This window comes from Bos javanicus, chromosome 24 (genome assembly GCF_032452875.1).
Source record: "Bos javanicus breed banteng chromosome 24, ARS-OSU_banteng_1.0, whole genome shotgun sequence".
Classification (NCBI taxonomy): domain Eukaryota; kingdom Metazoa; phylum Chordata; class Mammalia; order Artiodactyla; family Bovidae; genus Bos; species Bos javanicus.
In genome coordinates this window covers 32,598,838-32,622,412 of record NC_083891.1, presented here as the reverse complement: position 1 = coordinate 32,622,412, position 23,575 = coordinate 32,598,838, and the positions used below count along the sequence as shown (strand labels likewise).

Sequence of the window (23,575 nt, the reverse complement as noted above, 5' to 3'; positions counted from 1 at the left end):
AACTGTGACTACCTGGCATTTCTGCTTTTTACAATTTATTTTTTATTCCTCTTTGGAAAAACCCATATACCAGCTTGTCCAATTGACATCCTTTACAGAGAAGGTCATTCAGTTCTAGGAAAAGTTTTCACTTTCCTAATTATGGCTTCTATTTGTTCCTCTCATTTAAATCTCTGTGGATATTAATCCCCTCCATCAGTTTCCCAGGTTTTTCTGTTTATCTTGAATTTCCTGTTTTATTTTGTGTAGGGTGTGACTCTCTGCAGACCTGTTTTTATGTATATCTATGGTCTTTGTTTTTCTGGGTTAATTCTTTGCATCATCTTCTCCTTCGCTCGTGTTGAAAATTCTTTGATAGCACCTTTAAAATAAATATATCTTTTTAAAATTTACTGCCATCTTTCATATAGATTCCTCCTCTGCAATTTTCAAAGGCAGCATAGGGTAGCTGAGCTCAAAACAGACTCTTCCACTTCCTGGCTGGCTGAGCTTTCTGAGCGTGTGTCCTTGTCTGTAAAGAGAGGACAGTGCCTCCCCTGTCAGCCTTAAATAATGTAGCATGGATTCTGCAGAGGGCTAAGCACACGATGCTTGGTCAGGACTTTTCCTGTTTAGATAGAATTGTGTCTTGGTTGTAAATCCAATATAAAGCATTTGCCCTCACAAATTTTGTCAAAGTCATGGTCCTTACTGTTGAGGGACCAAGGAAATCCTGCAACTGGTACATTATTCAGCTCCTCTACCCTTAATGGTGGATTTGGTTACCTAACTCACTTACCAAGGAGGGTGCTGTCCATTTACACGGAGGTGCTGAAAATACTACTACTATATTCCATTTGTGTGTAATCAGAGATTTGTAGCCTGTAATGGAAAAGGCCTTCTGGAGGGGATGCCAAGAGAACCAGAAAAAGCCTGTGTCCCAAAATAAAGTTACAATTTTATTATTAAGACTGGAATGTGAATGCATGAAAAGGTGATTGTATAAGACAGTAACAAGGGCTAGATGAACGGGTGGTGGTTGTGGGTGGTGATGACTGAAGAGGGGCTGGAGGTGACTGGGAGGGGAGCCGGTCTGTAGAATGAGAGGCACGGAGGTGAGGACTGTTGGCTTTGGAGTCTTGCTTTCCTTTCCAACAGCTCTCCGTCTAACGTGCACGTGATAAAGAGTGCCACATATGTTAGCTTTAGTGTTGGCGATGCTTAGACCAGAATAAGCTTGTTTCAGCAATGATCTTTAAAGGCAGGGAGGGGACTCCCTCGTGGTCCAGTGATTATGACTTCACCTTCCAGTGCAGGGGGTGTGGGTTTGATCCCTGGTCTGGGAGCTAAGATCCCCCATGCCTCATGGCCAAAAAAACAACACATAGAACAGAAACAGTATTTGTGTTTCAATTCAATAAAGACTTTAAAATGGTCCATTTAAAAAGATGCTTAAAAAATTTTTTTTAATGTAGCATAAGAATGTATATTTTCAACTACCTTGTTAGATCCCTTGGAGAAGGAAATAGCTCCCCACTCTAGCATTTTTGCCTGGGAAATCCCATGGACAGAGGAGCCTGGAGGGGTGCAGTCCACCGGGTCTCAAAGAGTCAGACATGACTAAGCCACTAACACACTTTGTTATGTCTAAAAAATGCATATTAGTTTGGAGACATGGTAAAATACAAAAGTACTTCAAAGAACAGATACAAATCTTGTATTCCAGAAATAGCTACTGTTTACCTTTCTCGAGGTTCCAGAGTATTGACTAGAATTATCAGTTATAGATGTGTGTCTTCTAAATAGTCAATCACAGTAGGCTCTGGGGGAGTTCTCATGTCAGAAATGTGTACAGGCCATGAAAGAGTAAGTGGGGGTTCACAGAACATCCCTGTGGTGTAGAAGTCTGGGCATCATCCACTAATCTGTAATCTGTGTAGTTGGCAGGGACGCATGGCATTCATCCAGTGCTTAGGGACTCACTGCATTTGCTAAGAAATGTGCTACAACGTCACCATCTTTTCTTGCTGACTCTCTTTCATTTCTCATGTTGTTCACATCAGACAGTCCCTCCCTTATATATGGGATTTTATTAGGAATTTCAGAGGACTCTTCTTATAGCCTTTGCACTTGATCAACATTCTTAGTTTAAACACAGAACCCGTTAACATTTCTGAGGTTGATTTGTATGAACACATCTCAGGAATTCCACCTGTGTCTAACAAACTCTACTGACCGATTACTTAAAATGTCTTGAGAGAACGTGCCTGTGTTTCAGACTCTTGTTTAATAGAGCTGAGAATTCCAAAGCAGACACAGCGCCATCCACTGGGGCAGTGGCCTTCCCCAGTAGCCAAGTCCACGGAGAGGCTGCCACCCTCTGTGCACCATCCGTGTGCTCTCCGCCCTGGGGTCTAACGCACAGTTAGGTGACACCAGCCTCATTTGAAGGCCAGCGGACGGGCTCTGAGCTGAGACCACTCTGTCTGTGAGTTGGTGCTGTCATTTAATGTGAAACACACCTTTCAGGTGGGACAGGAGAAAACTGCTCGCTTGGGAAGCGGAGTCTTGGCGCTTCAGCCTCAGGGTTGTCTGGAACTTGCTTTCCCTCTGGCACTAGAGTTTGGGCCAGGCCCCTGAAACAACTTGGCCTTGTTTCCATTTTTGCTTTTTTTTTTTTTTTTTGCAACTCTAGAAATGGGACTTTTTGCTCAGTCGGTGAATCAAGAGAATCCTGTCAGCTTGCTATTGCTAGTGAAAATCTTTGAGTAAACAGGATGTGACACTGCGCTTATCGTGCTGACTCTGAAAATCATTCATCCTTACCGTGTCTTCACAGTGTGCTCTGAGAGCTATACGTTCATTCTTTCGTTCATTTATTTGGCTTCGCTGGGGCTTAGTGGCAGGCCACGAGGTCTTTGATCTTTGTTGTGGCACGGGGATCTTTTTCAGTTGCAGCGTGTGGGATCTAGTTCCCAGATCAGGGGTTGAACCCAGGCCCCCAGCATTGGGAGCACGGAGTCTTAGGCCCTGGACCGCTAGGGAGGTCCACCATCTCTACTTTCTTAGTAGCTTAAAAATATATTAATGTGGAAATACCAACAGAATAACTTAATTGTTTTAAATTGGGTAGAAATGTTGCCCATGGTCTGTCTGTCCCTTTGTATTACATGTTTTATTTTCTTTTGTCCCCTTCAGGCAAGAGCACTCACTTGTGTATTTGTGGTAGACTCTTGACTCAAACAGCTCTTACTTATACCTGCTAGATAAAATAGGAATTTCTCTAGTTTTTTTTTTTTTTTTCAACCTCTAGGTGACCACAAGCAGAATTGTAAAAACAGTTTACACCATCTAAAGGAAAATAGAGGATGAAGCAAGTAAAATAGCTCGTATAATAAGAAAAAAGTAACTGTTGGGAACAAAATCAGAAATTAATACAAAAATATTAGTTGTCTAAATCCATTTATGTTTACCATTATCTCTATATAAAAGATTATAACTAAGATTAGGATGAAAAAGAAATGAACAAACTAGATACATAGCTAACTAAAAATATTTAAATGGTGATACAAAAGTAAAAGCTAAAGAGTAGACAAAATAAATCAGGTGTACGTGAGTGGAAAAAAAAAAGACAGTAATAATTTCAGAATTGAAGGCAAAATGTATTAAAGGAAACAAAGCTGGTTTCAAATGTTATGGTACTTGACAACTAAACTGTAACAAGCTTAAAGTTATTTCTTCCTAAGAAATAGCATTTTTTCTTAAATATAATAAGAATCTGGCAGAAATACAATTATGAGAAACTAACAAGTCTTTCATTCTTCAGTATATTTTATAATAAAATACTGACTTCTCTGCTCAGTTTTGCTATAATCCTAATACTGCTCTAAATGCAGGAGACCCAGTTTGATTTCTGAGTCAGGAAGATCCGCTGGAGAAGGGATAGGCTACCCACTCTAGTATTCTTGGGCTTCCCTTGTGACTCAGCTGGTAAAGAATCCACCTGCAATTCGAGAGACCTGGGTTCAACCCCTGGGTTGGGAAGATCCCCTGGTGAAGGGAGTGGCTGCCCACTCTAGTATTCTGGTCTGGAGAATTCCATGGACTGTATAGTCCATGGGGTCACAGAGTCAGACACAACTGAGCGACTTTCACACTCTAATACTGCTCTAAAAAAATTAACTTTACTAATTAAAAACAAACCTGGAATGTTTTCCAGCGTTCTGAAATAATTTGTGAGAAGCTGAATTACTAATTACTGCATTGTTGTTCAGTCACTAAGTCGTGTCCAACTATTTTTGACCACATGGACTGCAGCACACCAGACTTCCCTGTCCTTCACTTATCTCCTGGAGTTTGCTCAAACTCATGTCCATTGAGTCAGTTATGCCATCCAACCATCTCATCCTCTTTTGTCCCCTTCTCCTCCTGCCTTCAGTCTTTCCCAGCATCAGGGTCTTTTTCAGTGAGTTGACTCTCTGCATCAGGTGGCCAAAGTATTGGAGCTTCAGCACCAGTCCTTCCAATGAATATTCAGGGTTGATTTCCTTTAGGATTGACTAGTTTGATCTCCTTGCAGTCCCAGGGACTCAAGAGTCTTCTCCAGCACCACAGTTCGAAAGCATCATTTTTTCAGCACTCAGCCTTCTTTATGGTCCAGCTCTCACATCCATATGTGACTACTAGGAGAATGACTACATGGACCTTTGTCAGCAGTGTGATATCTCTGCTTTTTGATATGCTGTCTAGATTTGTCATAGCTTTTCTTCCAAGGAGTAAGTGTCTTTTAATTTTGTGGCTGCAGTCAATCTGCAGTGATTTTGTAGCCCAAGAAAATGAAATCCGACACTGTTTCCACTTTTGCCCTATTTGCCATGAAGTGATGGGACTAGATGCCATGATCTTCAATTTTTGAATGTTGAGTTTTAAGCCAACTTTTTCACTCTCCTCTTTCACTTTCATCAAGAGGCTCTTTAGTTCTTTGATTTCTGCCATAATGCTGGTGCCATCTGCATATCTGAGGTTATTGATGTTTCTCCCGGCAATCTTGATTCCAGCTTGTGCTTCCTCCAGCCCAGCATTTTGCGTGATGTACTCTGCATATAAGTTAAATAAGCAGGGTGACTATATACAGCCTTGACGTACTCCTTTCCCTATTTGGAACCAGTCTGTTGTTCCATGTTCAGTTCTGACTGTTGCTTCTTGACCTGCATACAGATTTCTCAGGAAGGCAGGTAAGATGGTCTGATATTCCCTTCTCTTGAAAAACTTTCCATAGTTTGTTGTGATTCACACAGTCAAAGGCTTTGGCATAGTCAATGAAGCAGAAATAGATATTTTTCTGAAATTCCTTTGCTTTTTCTATGATCCAACGGATATTGTCAGTTTGATCTCTGGTTCCTCTTTTCTTAATCCAACTTGAATATCTGGAATTTCTCAGTTCATGTAGTGTTGTAGCCTAGTTTGAAGGATTTTGCACATTACCTTGCTAGCATTTGAAATGAAAGCAATTGTGTGGTAGTTTGAACATTCTTTGGCATTTTCCTTCTTTGGCATTGGAATGAAAACCAATGTTTTCCTTTATATTAGAATAAAGGAAATATGTGTTTTGTGCTTGCTAATATTCAGTATTTTAACTGGTGTGTGTGTGTGTGCGCGTGCGTGCACACTCGTTCAGTCCCTCAGTCGTGTCTGACTCTTTGGACCCCCTGGACTGTAGCCCACCAGGCTTCTTTGTCCATGGGATTTTCCAGGCAAGGATGCTGGAGTGCATTGCCATTTCCTCCTCCAGGGGCTCTTCCAACCCAGGGGTCGAACTCCTGTCTCTGTGTCTCCTGCACTGCAGGTGTATTCTTTACCAGTGAGCCTCTGGGAAAGCCCTTTTTAACCAGTGGTCCTAGCCAGCTACAGTTGTCTATTGTAAATGAAGAGACAGCACTGTCATTATGTGCAAATGGTTTGAATCCAGAAGAAAAACATTTAAGAATTTTAAAAATTCCGGAGTGTAACAAATATTATACTTGAAAAAAAAAAATTCAAAGATTTCCACATACCAGCAGTATTCACTTGGAGAATAAAATGGAGCAACAGACCGCTTTTTCAGTTCCAACAAAAGATATAAAATGCCTAAGAAGATACCTCAGGAAGTCCTGAGTAACTGGAAAAACACTTGGAATCTCTGTAATGACAGTGCAGTGGCCGTCAGTCCTGCTGCTTTTAATTTGGCAATAAATATGCTCCATTTAATCTGGCAGAGATTCCTGCTTTTATTCTTCATGGCTTCCTCTGGAGGCAGATTAAAGCTTGCCAATGTTTTTTCCTTCCTTTTACCAGTAAGGAAACTGAGGCTTTTTTTGTCATTTTTGTGACAGTGTATCAGGGCACAATTCATGAGATAAAAGCCGGTGTGATACTAACTCTTGATGTCCTAGCTTTTTCATGCTAATCTATTTTCTGTGTTTTCTTCAGGGTACGTGCATTTCTTTAAAAATTAAGCTGGGAATTGAGTGTCAAATTGAGAATAATTCTCCTTTCTCTGCTGAACTGTGGGTATTTTAATTTGTAACCATAAGGACTCCCATGGATCACTTTTGTTTTGAATTGTTTTGGTGAAAAGAAGGAAACATATTTCTACAATTTTAATGGCTGTTCATCGTAATTCCTTAATGCGTGATCAGACTAGAAGTGGAATTAATTTTGTAGCTGTGCTTGCTCCTGGGATAATGCCGTTAAGCTCCATAAATGGCTTCAGTACTTTCCAGTTCTGATTGGGTGCTTATAACACAAAGAGCCTGAGACTTTCTTCACAGGTTAATTTTTCTTTTATTGATTTACTTATTTAGCTAGCTAGCCGTGTCGGGTCTTAGTTGCCGCCTGTGGCATCTTAGATCCCTGACCAGGGATCAAACCTGGGCCCCCTGCATTGGGAGCTCGGAGTCTTAGCCACTGGACCACTGGGGAAATCCCCACAGTTCAATCTTTAAAGAGGTATACTGCTCTGGTTTCCCAAGACGTTTCTAACAAATTACCACAAACTTCATGGCTTAAAATGACCAAAATTTTCTCTCTCACAATTCTGGAGGCTCAAAGTCCAAAGTCAGTTTCTCTGGGTGCAAATCAAGGCGGTGGGCAGTGCACCCTTTGGAGGCTGTAGGGAAACTCCATTCCTTGCCTTTTGCCTCTGGTGGTCACGTAGATTCCTGGACTGCAGCCGTATCACTCCAATCTCTGCCTCTGTGGTCACAGTGCCACCACTTCTACTTCCATCAGGCTTCCCTGGTGGCTCAGATGGTAAAGAATCTACCTGCAGTGCAAGAGACCCAGGTTCAATCCCTGGGTCAGGAAGATCCCCTGGAGAAGGAAACAGCAACCCACCCCAGTATTCTTGCCTGGGAAATCCCGAGGACAGAGGAGGCTGGTGGTCTCCAGTCTGTGGGGCTGCAAGAGTTGGACAGGACTTAGCGACTAAACCACCACCTACTTGCGTCAGCTCTCTCTCTTTCCCTCTTGTAGGGATTCTGTTGATTGTATTTAGTGCCCTCTGGATAATCCAGGAACTGGCCCTCTTCTCCAGATCCTTCGTTTAATCACACCTGCATCTCTCTCCCTGAAGAATGCATGCTCTGGAGGCAGTTGGAGCAGAATTTACATACTAGTCAATTGCTAGCCCCCAACCTTGGCCAAGCTACTTAACCTCTTTGAACTTCGTTCCTTCATCTGAAAATGGAACTAATATACACCTATCTCAGACTCTTGGAAAGGGTTAAGAGAAATAATGTTGATTCAGCTATTACTTAGTTTCTTATTTTCTTGAGTTGACAGCTTAGTTTGGACTCATCTGTGTATCTCCGGAGCCCATTCCATCCCAGGCACAGTATTTGTCTGATAAATGTTGACTGAGTCGTTTTCTGCCCTCTGAAGGGCAGTGTGGCATTGCACTGCCATCTGCTGGACCCCAGCTGGGGTCAGATTGGTAGTGATGACCCATCCCTTTGTAAGAGTTGAGAGCCATTAACTTGGGAAACTGGGGAGATCCATGCAAAGCAGAAACCCTAACACTGTGGTTTCTATGTAAATGGGCTAAGTTGAGTGCATGTGTGATGCAAGGGAAGAACTTTTTAAATTTCTTTTTGGCTGTGCTGGGTCTTCATTGCTGTGTGGGCTTTCTCTATTGTGGCAAGTGGGGGGGCTACTCTCTAGTCGCACCGGCTTCTCCTTGCTGTGACTTCTCTTGTTGCAGAGTACAGGCTCAGTAGTTGTGGCGCATAGGTTCAGTTGCTCTGTTCAGTTGATCTGTGGGATCTTCCCAGACCAGGGGTCAAACCTGTGTCTCCTGCATTGGCAGATGGATTCTTTACCGCTAGACCATCAGGAAGGTCCAGGAAGGAACGATTGATCCAGAAAGTTATAAATGGGCATAATGAGTGTCCAGATCCTTCCACACATACGTACTTTTCATAAGAGATTGATTTTTTACCTTTGGTATCTTGGCTTTGTGGGCTTCCCCAGTGGCTCAGCAGTAAAGAATCTGCCTGCAATGCAGGAGATGCACATTCCATCCCTGGGTTGGGAAGATCCCCTAGAGGAGGAAATGGCAACCCACTCCAGGATTCTTGCCTGGAGAATCCTATGGACAGAGGACCATGGCTGGCTACAGTCCTTTGGGTCGCAAAAGAGTCAGATACCACAGAGCAACTAAACACATGCATACATACACACACACACGTCTTGGTTTTGTGTTCACAATCAGTGTAAACGTCTCAAGGTTAGAGAACGGAGCTTGTTTCACTCCTGTGAGGGTCCCCTCAATTCAGTGTCGAGCTCCTTGAGAATACAAGTTAGTGAGGCAGTGATATGTGTATTCTGGGGCTACCTGCCGAGCACTTGTGGGGGTGACACGGGATTGAGCACTCAATATGAAGCTTGCTGCCAGCAGAGTGAAGTGTTACCATGGGGCACGAGCAGTTACTGGCCCAGCCGTGGCCTTGGTTCATGAGTTATTTGGCTCCTAGTGCTCCTGAGTCACAGACTGTCCTGCACATCTCCTTGCTGACTCATCTGTGCCCTGTGTAGGGTCCGGGGGCCTCCTGCAGTGATCAGGCATCATGTCACTGAGGAATGTGGTGGGGGCTGGGCTCAGGGAACCAACAGCCCCTCTTCTTAGACCCTTCATGCCCCAGTCTGGCTGCTTGCAGGGAGAAGAGGCAGCTGGAGCGTTGGAAAGGGAGTTCCCTGGGAGCAGCAAAGGGAGATGCACAGGACGGAGCTCTGAGTGCAGGGTGGAAGAGCATCGCATTGCAGGCACCCACGGGAGGGAGAAAGGAACACTTCTGAGCGTGCATCAGGACTTCGGGACATTTAGGATTTATATTTAGGATTTATATCACTATATCCTTAGTGATAGATGATACTTACTGCCTGTTGTTGCCATATTTAGGGTTTAATCTACCTCCCTTTCATCCTGATGATGCCTTTTAGGTGATCTTACCAGTTGCTTATGGCCTCAGATCAGCAGACTTTGAAAGAGATCTTTCGTGGAAGGAGAAACTAAATGTATTTAACCAGCAAAGAGCAGGACAGACATTTGAGAGTCTCTCGGGCTCTAGACAGTACTGGATGAATGTAAAAGTAGGAAGTAAAATCTGGATCCTCAGTTTCTAAAGTGTCCAGAGAAGAGAGGTGATGACCGGAAGCAATCTGACAACAGCACTGAGTTGTGGGGTCGAGAGTGAGGGGGTCCCAGAAGGGAGAGCAGCTGAGGCGGGACCCAGGGACTGGCTCCCGACAGTGCTGACTGCGAGTCTCTCTGGGTCCTGTGGGTATACACAGGAGGACGTACAGTCCCTCTCCTGTCGAAGTCACCCATCCCAAGGATCAGCTCAGCTCATCACTGGACTCCTCTAAGTTCTAGTGTACAGGTGCACAGAGAGCCCCAGTGGCAGGAGGGGCTGTGGGCTACGCCCTCCCGGGGAGTCTTTCTGGCTGAGCAGAAGGAGAGGTGCTCTGACCTCGGTTCAGCTCACAACCATGGACGGGGCCATTTCCCCAAAAGTCTTCAGATCACTCTCTTCTATAACTGCTTAATCTGTTTAAAGTAACTAGAAGGGAAAAGACGCTTTTGAATTTGGAAAAACAACGCTTTTGTTGTTCAGTCGTTCAGTAGCGTTAGACTCTTTTTGACCCCATGGACTGCAGCACACCAGGCTTCCCTATCCTTCCCCATCTCCCGGAGCTTGCTCAGACTCATGAACTTTGAGTCGGTGATGCCATCCAACCATCTCATCCTCTGTCGCAATGTTAACGATAGATCTTAAGCCAGTGACCGTGTTTTATTTCTTTCCATAGTGTCAAATCAACAGTGCCTTGACTTCCTTCCATACTGCTCTGGAACTTGCGGTAGACCAGAGAGAAATCCAGCATGTTTGTCTCTATGAAATTGGTAAGTGTTGAATGTCAGTCCAGTTGCCTGTCATCAAATAGTGTATTAACACAGCAGTTTGTGTCCAGCTTCTTGTCCCGCAAGTGTTAATGCATTCCTGTGCACTCTTTCCCTGTTAATGCTGTTTAGTTTGTGTCTTTGTGAAATGCCGGCTGCCTTTTGTAATAACAGGACTTTGTTACCATGGTGGAAGTAGCGATACTTATCTCAGTGAATTCTTGTTACTTCTTTCCAATAATTTGTTCCTTTGATGATTTGACTCTAGGCTAATAGGCACAGTTGACTGAATTGAGTAAGAACCAATTTAAAAAAAAAAAAAAGAACCAATTTTGACTCTTTTATTGGACTGGATATTAGAATTCAGAACTGTTATCTCTTCCCTCCCACCAATGTGTACCTGAGAAGAAAAGTCCAGCTTAGGAGAGATTGGGTACATGGATTCCAAGCCCAGTTAGCTCTTCTACCAACTAACTGGGAGCCCTCGCCCTGCAGTCGCCCTTGGAGCAGCTGTGTGGTTTAGATGAAAGTACCCGGATGATCCTGAGGCAGGGTACTTGGCACACGTGTTAGCCACCTCCTCCTGCTTCTCCCCTCTTGGAGATGCATTTATAGACAGACCTGGAGGCATTTGTTTGCCCAAGATTTAGCCCCCCTCTCCCCTCCCTCAAAGTTGTTGCTTTAAATTTTTTTTTTTTGGCTGACTGCACTAAAATACGTTAGTGATTCCATAATCCTTGACTGTGACAGTGGCTTAATTATGCTGAGAAGCATAAACACAACTTTGGACTTGAAACAACAGGAACACATTTTAGTAAGGGATTCACGCTTTTTAGAATTTGAGCCAAGACTGCAAGGTCACACTGTATATAGCACCTATAAGGAATGAAGGAGGGAGCAGAGACGGGAGAAAGGATGAGGTGGTGGTGAGAACCAAAAGTGAAATTGAGACTCCAAAGGCTGTCATCAGAGACACAAAAAAGAGATGGAGGAAGCCTGGGGAGGCAGCTGTCACCTGGCAGCGTGGACCTTACAGTGCCTGCTGCTTGCTTGCCTGCCATAGATATATTTGTCTTCCTGAATCTTTTCTTTTTTTTTTTTTTTAAAGAAGAGTGCTGATTGAGAACTGCCCAATAAACACTATTATGTTTTATACATCTGTTATAGCTTAGAAAGTGAAGATCAAATGTGATCCAGTGGGAAATATATTTTTCTGCAGTCTAACCTCTGCTGGGGGGCTTCCTTGGTGGCTCAGCGGTAAAGAACCCACCTGCCAATGCAGGAAATTTGAGTTTGATCCCAGGGTCAGGAAGGTCCCCTGGAGAAGGAGATGACAATCCTCTCCAATATTCTTGTCTGGGAAATCCCATGGACAGAAGAGCCTGGTGGACTACAGTCCATGGGGTCACAAAAGAGACATGACTTAGCAACTAAACAACAGCCACCAACTTGCTGGAGCTCTGGTATGTAGCCATAATGCGGAATGGAACATGAGACACGGTAACTGTGATGTTTTGAGGGAGACAAGGCATCTCTAATTTCACAACTGATGTAGTAGTATAGAACTTGAAGAACTAGCTTTGGTGACCTTTCATGGTTCTTGTTTAGGATACTCTTTTTTTCTTCTAGTTTTATGGAGATAGAGTTGACATGTAACATTAGTAAAGTGTCCAACATAAAGATTTGATACTGTATATATTGCAGACTGATCATGGTGGCCTTTTCTTGTGTGTGCACCACTTCTGGGTCTGTGGTGGGGCAGAAAGTTAGAGCTGCATAAAGCTTAGAAATCATGGAACCCAGAGCTAAGGACGTAGGAGGGTTTACCTGGGGTGCGGCTGGAGGGTGGGAACAGTGCAATCGGAACTCAGCCTCCTTATTTTAGTTTGGTGCTACCTCCCACCTCTACTTTTGCACTGAATCCAAATCTTACCCTGAAGTCTATTTTAGGATGGAAATAATTTGCCCCAGGTTTTACTCTAAAATTAGGGTTAGGGTTAGGGTTAGATCATGGCATCTGGTCCCATCACTTCATGGAAAATAGATGGGGAAACACTGGAAACAGCATCAGACTTTATTTTTCTGGGCTCCAAAATCACTGCAGATGAAATTAAAAGACTTTAGAAAAATCATGACTGCAGCCAAGAAATTAAAAGACGCTTACTCCTTGGAAGGAAAATTATGACCAACCTAGATAGCATATTCAAAAGCAGAGACATTACTTTGCCAACAAAGGTCCGTCTAGTCAAGGCTATGGTTTTTCCTGTGGTCATGTATGGATGTGAGAGTTGGACTGTGAAGAAGGCTGAGCACCGAAGAATTGATGCTTTTGAAGTGTGGTGCTGGAGAAGACTCTTGAGAGTCCCTTGGACTGCAAGGAGATCCAACCAGTCCATTCTGAAGGAGATCAGCCCTGGGATTTCTTTGGAAGGAATGATGCTAAAGCTGAAACTCCAGTACTTTGGCCACCTCATGCGAAGAGTTGACTCATTGGAAAAGACTCTGATGCTGGGAGGGATTGGGGGCAAGAGGAGAAGGGGATGACAGAGGATGAGATGGCTGGATGTCATCACTGACTCGATGGACGCGAGTCTGAATGAACTCCGGGAGATGGTGATGGACAGGGAGGCCTGGCGTGCTGCGATTCATGGGGTTGCAAAGAGTCGGACACGACTGAGCGACTGATCTGATCTTTAAAATACGTCAACTTCACATCATATCCCGTGGAGTTTGACACTGAATTTCCTGGAAGTGTGGCTTCCCCTCATCCCTGTAGGGTGTCAGGTGACGTGACTACTTCGTGGAGTGGATAACAGAATTTGTTAGGCAGCTCGCAGACAGGAGAGTGCGATGGCCTTTGATCCTCAGCCCTTCCCTCTTCTAAGCCGTGTGACCCTGAGCAAGTCACGAAGCCTCTTCATGCCTTAGGCTTTCTCCTTGGTCAGGTGCGGCACCATCAGCCACCTTTCCAAGACTGCACTGGGATTAGAGAGAATTACATCAGGTGCCTGGCACACCCAGGGCTGGCTCTATGATGGGGAGCTGCTGTTACTAACAGCAGAGGATAACACTCCTTATATCCTTGCTGTTGTTGCTTCTCCCCACCCCTACCTATCCCCAGGATGCCAGCCTAAGGATGTTTTGCTCCGAGAGAGCTGGGTCCTTTCTCTGCCCCTCAGAGAGAGGGTGGCAAGTACTTAATGTCTCACTGGCTCGCTCTCTACTCCTCTGAGCAGTTTGCTAATTACCAGTGATCATCAACGCGCTGGTGAGTATGTGAGACTTCCGAGGTGGTCACCGTGTTATATAATCTAGTAGCATCGTTCCTTTTTCTCTACCTGTTCTTGGAGAGAAGCACTGCTGTGCTTAGGTTTATTGCACAACTGGAGACAAATTAGACCATTTTCCTCAAAATCTTTATGCGCCTCCCTTCTATACTGCCTCACCGGTTGTGAAATCAGAGATGCTGTATCTTCCTCAAAGCATCCCATTGAAAATGTTTAAGAAGAAAAAAAGAATTATGAAGTTCTCAGGTAGTTTACATGGAACACTTGCAGAGGAAGTCAGCAGGATGAGGGATATGTAACCTACAGATGGGCTGAAAAGTGTGTTATTTTGCTGTTCAGTCGCTAAGTCGTGTCCGACTCTTGCAGTCCCATGGACTGTAGCTCACCAGGCTCCTCTGTTCATGGGATTTTTGAGGCAAGAACACTGGAGTGGGTTGCCATGTCCTTCTCCAAGGGATCTTCCGAATCCAGGTATCGAACCTGTGTCTCCTTCATTGTCAGGCGAATTCTTTACCACTGAGCCACCAGGGAAGCCTGTGTTACTTTAGGATCCTTTTCTAAAACCATCTGTTTCACAGGTTGGTGCAGCATGATAGAGCTGAATTTCAAGGATGCGTTCAATTCCTTTGAGAGGCTAAAAAACGAGTCCCGGTGGTCCCAGTGCTATTATGCCTACCTAACCGCAGGTGAGTGCATCCCAGTACACATGGTCACAGCACGCCCTCCTCTGTCTCAGACTAGCTCCCTCTTGTTGGATGGAGAGCGATGGGCAGAGGATGCAGAAGTGCTGTTCTTGACAGTTTCCCACAGCATGTGGTGGTGTCTGTTGCTGATCAGTCTCTGAGTTGTGTCTGACTCTTTGAGACCCGCATGGGCTCCAGTAGCCAGGCTCCTCTGTCCTCCACCATCTCCCATAGCTTGCTCAAACTCATGTCCATTGAGTCGGTAGTGCCATTCGACCATCTTGTCCTCTGTTGTCCCCTTCTCCTCCTGCCCTCAATCTTTCCCAGCATTGGGATTTTTTTCCAGTGAATCAGATCTTCAGATCAGGTGGCTAAAGTACTGTTTTGGACTGCAAGTGAATAGCAGCTGAATACAGCTCCCACCCACCCAGTGGAATGTTGGGAAGTTCGATGCTACACGCCCTGCCCCTTCCAGTATTCCCCCAGGGCTGGGTCCGTCACGTGCTGGGTCCTGGACATGCTCGTTATGAGCTTCTCATTTTCGTACACTTTGTCCTAAACAGCCTCAACTTACCCTCACCCCTCTCCTTTTTTTCCTCAAATCTATTTTTCATTTATTAGGCGCTTAAAGAATTTTAAAGCATTGAACATGTCTTTTAAATCGTGTTCATATCTTCCTTTCATTTGTTAGTGCCCTCGTTGTGAGTTGCACAGGTTTTGAGGAGTCCGTTCCAGCCTTGTTTTGCCTCTTACCCCTGTTATAATTAGTGTGGTTTTGCGGAGTACAAGGTGTTTCAACACTGCATGTCATTATGGCAGAAACAACTTACACTTTCTGACAGGAGTGTCGTGTGCGTTGCCTTTTCCCCTGACATGAACAGATAGGTGAAGACATGCTGCCACCTGGTGGACAGAACCGCTGTCTGTGCCCTGAGCCCCATGAATTGCCTGTGTGATGCAGAGTGGTTTAGGAAGCGATTGAAGAGACCCAGGGAGTGTACTTCTCCTGCCTCTAACAATGAGCTTTCCTTACACACCCACAAAAGCGATTCTTCTCCTTAAAATTTAAAACTGATCCAAGCATTATTTTAAATGTGTTTTTATTTCTCTGAAGGTTTGCATTTAACAGAACATCTCCTGTCATTCCATCCCTGTAACTGGTCTCTTTAAAATGGGAAAGAATTAACAGTGACCCTGTGTATATCCAGAATGTTCTGGAACTGCAGTCCATTAGCAATCAGGATGGAAGCCCTTACACCCGCAGGCCTTCCTATAGACCCCACAGGGTGTTAATCCATTTTCATCTGGCTCTTGTTGTTGATGTTTGAGTAAGATTATTTTCAGTATGCTGCTAGGATACTTTAAGGGTTGGTTTACGGAACTCAGAGGCATCTCAGATGAAAATTGCAGCTGTTTATTGAGTGGGCTTGGTGTGCCCTGCACGGTGATGAACCAAAACAGGCTGCTGCTGTTGTGGTGTAGTAGGATCAGGTAGTCAGTGTGGGCAGGTGTTTGTTTTATTTTAATTGGAGGGTAATTGCTTTACTATATTTTGTTGGTTTCCGCCATACATCAACATGAATCGGCCACAAGTATACATATGTCCCCTCCCTGTTGAACTTTCCACCCCTTCCCACCTCTCTAGGTTGCCACACCGCACCTGATTTGAGCTCCCTGCATAATACAGCACTTCCCCCCTGGCTGCCTGTTTTACGTATGTAGTTCTGTTTCCATGCCACTCTCCCCATTCGTCTCACCCTCTCGCACATTGTGTCCACAAGTCTGTCTCTATGTCTGCATCTCCATTGCTTGATGAATGGATAAAGCTGTGGTGTATATATACAATAGGATATTCCTTAGCCATAAAAATGAACACATTTGAGTCAGTCCTAATGAGGTGGATGAACCTAGAGGCTGTTATACAGAGTGAAGTACGTCAGAAAGAGAAAAACAAGTGTCATATATTCACGCACATATATGGAATCTAGAAAGGTGATACTGATGAGCTATGTATTTTTTAAAAATCTTTGTGGAGCATAGAGCATGAAGAAATAAATGTACAGTGTGGCTCTATAGAGGAGCATTTATTCTCACTGGAAATCCCAGGATCACACCAGTTGTAGGAGATGATACAGCGTGAAAGACTCCAGTCTCCACATCTCCACGGGGGTTCCGTGAAGATGATGTGTGAAGAGCTCCACATAAAGAGGGCTTGGGAGGTGGGGCGGCTCGCTGCTGCGCTCTCAGTGCAGGCGGCTTGGCAGGAGCTGTTACCTGAGTTGGCTTGAAGGACTGGTATGTGTTATAAGCAGCGCCTGAGAAGATGAGCATTAAGGGACTGGAAACACTGCCACTGGGAACTTAGTTCCTTGGTTTTTTCTTTAATCACTTTTTTTTTTGTCTTTTTTTCTACTCTTGGCAGATTTCAATTTACAATACAGTATTATCGAATGTAGTCACCATGTTATTATACATTAGATCTTCAAACCTTGTTTATCTTATAGCTGAGAGGTTTTTTTTTTTAAATTATGGTAAAATATACATAATGTAAAATCTACTTTAACCATTAAAAAAGTATTTTTTTTTTTGGCTACGCTGGACAGCTTGCAGAATCTTATTTCCCCAGGCCTCTGAAGGTGAAAGCCCAGAATCCTAACCACTGGACCGACAGGGATTTCCCGTTTTAACCATTTTTCAGTATGTGGTTCAGTGGCATTAAGTTCTTTGATAGCCATCACCACTGCCCACCTGTCTTTTTGAAAAGTGAAACTCTGTGATCTTTATTTATTTTGTGTGTGTGTTTGTGTAGCAGAGTTTTATTAAAGTGAAAAAGGGACAGACAAATCTTCTGACACAGACATCAGAAGGGGGATGGAGAGTGCCCACTGCTAGTGTTAATCAAAGCTTATATCCTTTTACCAGACCCATTCCCACAACATAAATCTTAAATTAACAAGATTAGAACTAACAACAGAAAGGTCTTACCAGATCCACTCCCACAACATACATAAGATAACAAGATTAGTTAGAAGGTTCTTGTGAAGGAGAAACATGTCCTCGAGCAAGATACATTGTTACATTGACCAAGACAAGACAATGTAGAAAAAGTGCTGGTCCTTTTCTCCTTGAGAACTCCAGACCTCTGTCCCCTTTGCAAAAGCTCCAGACCCCTTTCTCCTCCTCGGGGACCGGGACTTCTTATCAACCTACCTAGGAATTGACTCTCTCATTCCCCCCTTTTCTTTTAGGAGTAAAACTCTATGATCTTTAAACAAGAACTACCTACCCCCTGCCCAAGCCAACCCCTAATAAACTCTGCTCCTTCTGTCTATATGAATTTGACTATTTTAGGTGCCTCAAGTAAGTGGACTCAACAGTATTTGTTGATTGAATCTGGCTTATTTCACTTAACATAGTGTCCTCAAGGTTCATCCATAATGTAGTGTGTGTCAGGATTTCATTCATTTTTAAGGCTGAATAATATTCCATTGTGTGTACAGACCATGTTTTGTTTATTTGTTCATTGTCTGTGGACTCTTGGGTTGTTCCCACCCTTTGGCTGTTGTGAATGATGCTGCTGGGAATGTGGTTCTTTTTGAGACCCTGGTTCCAGTGCCATTTAGCACATTACCCGAAGGGTGATGTAGGAAGTGGGATGGCTGGACCATATCCTTGTACTATTCTTGCACATTTTCTATGCGTTTGAAATTACATAAAAATAAGTTACCCCAAAAGATTAGAATATCTCTTGAAGGGCTTCCCTGGTGACTCATTGGTAAAGAATCCACCTGCCAGTGGGGGAGACGTAGGTTCCCTGATCCAGAAAGATCCCCTGGAAAAAGAAATGACAACCCACCCCATTGTTCTTGCCTGGAAACCCCGTGGGCGGAGGAGCCTGATGGGCTACAGTCCATAGGGTCGCAAAAGAATCGGACATGACTGAGCGACTAATGACAACAATAAAGCTTAGTCCTAATGGACAGGCTGAGCATCCTAAGTCTGTGTAGGTCTCAGACTTAGGATAAATCAGAGATGCTCTGCTTTCTAATATCTGCATCCTTTGAGGCAACTGTCTGTAACTTATGAAAAGGAAGTGGTATACATATTCTTCAGGATCTGAGGTGTTAGAGCTATAGACCTGCAAAGGTGATTCAGATTCTGATATTGTTGATATTTATGACTCTCTTGTGTGCCCACATTTGCTCATTCCTTTTTAGAAAATTATGTGACTATATAATAATATTATCAGTTATGTACGGAAACCTCAAGCTAGGGGCAACAGAAATTACTCTTTTTCATTGATTTACTGTGTGACCTCAGGCAAGTCTTTTAACTTTCCTGGGTCTCTAATACCATGGAGTTGTTTTACAAAACAATCACCGAGCTTTCTTCTGGTTTTGAAATGTTGTAACACAACAGATGAGGTCATTTGGGATGGGTTCAGACCCCATCCGGATCAGTGCTGCTTCCAAAACTGGGAATGGAATTGTCTCTCCCTTTTCATATTCAGGCTAATCCCAGTGATTCCCAGTAGAAATCTTCTGCTTTTCCCATCACCTTGATGTCCTCAGCTTTCTCCAAGCCTTGCTGCTTGTATTTCTCTGACCTTCCAGTAGCTGCTCACCCTCTGACATGCCACAGCCCTGTGCCCGGCGTGACCAAGCCCCAAAATGTGAGAATGGGACCATCTAGTTTTAGGATCGCTCAAATAAAGAAGGAAGAACTAGCAAATCAATGGACATTCCAAGTGGGGATTGAAAAACAGTATGTGCCAGAGACAAAATCAACAAGAAATTAATAGAAAGGAATTCAGTGTCATGGGAGTTGCAAAGAGGATGACAAAGAGTGGTTGGTAAAGTCAGATGGAGGAGGTGGGACTGCAGCCTGGTTTGAAGTTTGGAGAAGGGAGAGAGCGGGTGAAGCAGAGGCAGTGTGACTTGAGTCTTTGCCTGGGGCTTGGGGGAGATGAAGATCGAAGTCTTAGCCCCCTCCAAGGCTTAGCTTGACTCTGGTCCCTCAGAGCTGTGTGACCACGCCGAAGAGAAACCATCCCTTCCCTCCTTGAGCTTTTTGAAAGTAACTTTGATGTCAGGACTCCCAAGGCTCTCTTCACTGCATCCATTGTAGCTCTGGAATTGTGGGTGTTCTCTCTCCAGCTGAAATCCAAGTTTCTTCTGGGTGTAAACGTGTATTTCTTCTTCACATCCTTGATGGTGGCTGTAGGTGGTAGGTGCCCAGTGAACACACCAGTGACTACTTCATGACGGTGAAGGACTGTCAGATACAGGACACTTCATGACTTTCTTTCCAGGCACAGGGATAGCCCTCTACCAGTGGGACGCTCTCACAGTCCTCCCAGCTCCTAACTGTTCTTGCCTAGTTTTCATTTTTCTTCCACTTTCCAAGTGTGTGAGCTCGAATGGGACTGTGCTCCGTGACAATATCTACGACCATAGTTTTCCCAACGTGTTCCTGTAAAGCTCAGGGAACCTAGCAGCAGGGAAATAATTACTGAATCAGTGGAATGATGAGCAGCAGGTTGGTATAGTCCCACATGTAACAGTCTTTAGAAATATCTCCTCCCATTTTCTCCTTTGGTAATAACCTTTTCCAAGTGTCATCAACCTGGGTATCCCTTAGTGGTATTTTCCCCCTAAATACTTTAAAGATTATGACGATGGTTTCTTACAGTTTGTCAGGGAGCCACCGGTGATGTGGACGGGGCACAGATTGTCTTTAAAGAAGTTCAGAAGCTCTTCAAAAGGAAAAACAATCAGATTGAACAGTTTTCTGTGAAAAAGGTTTGTTGGAACTTGTTGATCTGGTGTGTCGTTTATAATGGATATTTCTAACCATGGTCACCTTGGACAGCAAATGGAAATCCTAGGAAATTAGGAAATCCTGTGCAAAGCTGATCTCCTTGCTGAGCAAGTAGCTCACGACTGTGAGAGAATATTCTCGTGTGTCATCCTGCTCTGAATGCAAAGTACTGGTTGGTTGCAAATAATTAAAGCTATTGTTTGCTATTGTTTCTTTGAATGAATAGAGATATTACTGACCCTGTGGAGCTCATGAGCCCCTGGAGAGGGAGTGTGTATATCTGAAGGGTGAGGTAGCCTCAGAGGAGTGCAGATCAGCAGAACCTGGGCAAGAGATACAGACTCTGGGTTCTCATCTAGTGAAACCATCACATTGGGTGATGAATAAAAAGCAAGAGCGTGCATCAAATTGACCAGCAGAAAGGCCCAGGACTGTAGTGAGAAATGCCCTCATTTATTTCTGTACTTTTTTAAGAATACAGTTTAGCTGAATTACCATAGGTTATAGGACAACTTGTCATATCCTGAATTCTGCATGTTTTCAGTTGGAAGTTTTTATTGAATGAACATTTAATGGCTTAGTGTGAGTATAAACTGGGTTGTAATGGGGAATGCCCCCAAGAGGACTGGGACTAATTAGAAAACAAAAAAGTCAATAAAACCATAACTGAAAGGTCTCTAGTGTTACAGCCTTCATATAAACCCATTAAGTTAATATCTGTCACCCAGCTTTTATAAATTCCTTTGACCTAAACCAAAATGAATCTGGTTTCATCCTGCAGTTTTTAAAATATGTCCTGGAACTCGACAGTAGATTGAAGTGAATAATGAGAGAAAGGGATATCTACCAATACAACAAAAACACAGAGAGAAATTTTCATTTTTAGCCTTGTGGGAGGGGACTCTTCATATCAAATATGAACCAGCATTTTTTTAATGTCTCTGAAGTTTTTTTTTTTTTTTTAGTTAGTTCGTTTGTTTGTTTTAAATGTAGCCTAATCATTCTAACTGCTTGCAGGCAGAGAGATTTCGGAAACAAACCCCAACCAGAGCACTCTGCGTGCTGGCGTCCATCGAAGTGTTGTACTTGTGGAAAGCCCTCCCCAACTGCTCCCCGCCCAACCTACAGAGGATGAGTCAAGGTAAAAAACAAAGTGCGCACAGCAGCCTGTGCCTTCAGGGTCTCACTCATCTGCTCTGACTCAGAGAGTACCAATCTGTCGCTCTCTGGGACAGATGGCCTAGTGGTTAAGAAAATTCCATCACAGGTACTGGGGATAGAAAGCACTGGAAGGGCCAGATTCAGGAGTGTGTGGTGATGCTTTCTGATCATCGGAGTTATTAATCTTTTGGAAATGTCATCTTGCGTATATGCTGCCCTTCTCCAGAATTGATTTTGTATTAATATTTTGGACTCCGATTTATTGGATTGTTCTGCAGTGACACTTGTTTGTGATCAAATATAGCATTTTCCATTGAATTCCAATGGAATTAGGCTAGTCTCAGTCTTTGTTGGTGCATGCGGGCATTTCTCTAGATGGGGCAAGAGTGGGGGCTGCTCTTCATTGCAGGGTGCGGGCTTCTCATTGCAGTGGTTTTCTTTGTTGTTTCGGAGTACAAGCTCTAGGGCACAGGGGCCTCAGTAGTTGCAGCTCCCGGGCTCTCGAGCACAGGCTCAGTAGTTGTGGCAAACGGGCTTAGCTGCTCCACGGCAGGTGGGATCTTCCCAGACTGGGGATCAAACCCATGTCTCCTGCATTGGTAAATGGGTTCTTTACCACTGAGCCACCAGGGAAGCCCCTGAGTCCCATGCTTTTATCATCAGACTTCTCTGCAGATGCCTTTTGCTTATTAAGAAAAAAACAGGTTTCCTTTCAAAGGTCAAAAAGTTTGTCAGTATTGATATTCCAGAGCAGAGTAATACAACTCCAAAAGAAGTTGTACACGGAGGCCCTGTAATTAGAGTAGGTGTGTAAAGCCCATGGGGTCGCTAAGAGTCGGATACGACTGAGCGACTTCACTTTTACTTTTCACTTTCATGCATTGGAGAAGGAAATGGCAACCCACTCCAGTGTTCTTGCCTGGAGAATCCCAGGGACGGGGGAGCCTGGTGGGCTGCTGTCTATGGGGTCGCAGAGTCGGACATGACTGAAGCAACTTAGCAGGAGCAGCAGCAGTAACCCTCCCAAGGAGATTACTTGAAAGGAAATAAAATTGCTTTTGGATGTGCAAGTTCTGCTTTGTTGTTTAAAAATATTCATAATTTAAAACCCATTCCTGGTTGTTGATGCAAGTCTGGAATATCTACTAATGTCTAACACAAAGGAACAGTGAAGAATCTTAGGGACTATGTTCTTTTGAATGCACAAGTGTAGGCTATGTATTTAGAGATAATTCAAACACACATGCAAATACAAAATAGTAATTGGCAGGCACAAGAAAGATTATCACTTTCTTGGACTAAGGAGACTCACTAATGGATGAGGAAGGGGAACCTTCTCAGTTTGAACTCAGTGAGTCACTAAGCAATGAGATTCTTAACTCCTGATGAATGTATTCCCTTCTTGCTGTCTTCTCTTTAAGCTTGCCATGGAGTAGATGATTCATCTGTCGTTGGATTAAAGTATTTGCTTCTTGGTGCCATACACAAATGTCTAGGGAACTCAGAAGATGCTGTTCAGGTAAACTGTTCACGTGGTGTCATAGCTAAGAAAACTGAACTATGAAAAACTACATGTAGGCTTGTGAATGAGAAAAAGGAAAGTGTTACGCAAAGCCAGTCTCCCATCACAGTGTGAGTTTCATCCACTTTATTAGATGAAGGTCATCCTCTCAGATGCCAGAAGTTGGTGATGGTTCATGTTCGTTTTTAATGTGACTTCAGAGCCTTTGAATATTTCTTCACTTATGGGCTCCTTTTCTGGCATTATCTGTTTATCAAAGATGACCGTCTCAAGTGGTGGAGGAGGAAGTGAGGAGGCAGACAGTTTTGTTTGTTCATTCTAATAACATCTGTATTACTTTCAGTTCTTTCAGCGAGCTGTCAAAGATGAGTTATGTCGGCAGAATAACTTATACGTTCAGCCATATGCTTGCTATGAACTTGGCTGTCTTCTATTAGACAAACCAGAGGTAAGATCTTGCCTATTTTCTTAAATAACGTTCATCAGCAAAACTGTGGAAGTGAACAGGCACAAAACATCCTTCATTTAAAACAAGTTGGTTTTTTGTTTTGTTTTGTTTTCCTTGATTCCACACACGATGAATCCAAGAAGCTACTAATCCTATATTACTGTGTTGAAGGAGGTAATCTATTCCCTGGAGTTACAAAGAGAAACATAGCTTTTTGAACAAAAATTCATTTGAGGCAAA

The 23,575-nt window shown here is 43.7% G+C and overlaps 1 protein-coding gene across 3 annotated transcripts in view; it reads left to right on the top strand.

The window, feature by feature from the left end:
• TTC39C (tetratricopeptide repeat domain 39C) overlaps nt 1-23,575 on the top strand; it is a 103,304-nt gene that overhangs the window by 77,656 nt on the left and 2,073 nt on the right. For all 3 annotated transcript variants that reach the window (XM_061399745.1, XM_061399746.1, XM_061399747.1), the window contains 6 exons: nt 10,324-10,417; nt 14,280-14,387; nt 20,076-20,185; nt 21,222-21,345; nt 22,787-22,884; nt 23,231-23,335. In XM_061399745.1, the coding sequence (XP_061255729.1) occupies nt 10,324-10,417; nt 14,280-14,387; nt 20,076-20,185; nt 21,222-21,345; nt 22,787-22,884; nt 23,231-23,335 (639 nt within the window). The remainder of the gene's footprint in view (nt 1-10,323; nt 10,418-14,279; nt 14,388-20,075; nt 20,186-21,221; nt 21,346-22,786; nt 22,885-23,230; nt 23,336-23,575) is intronic.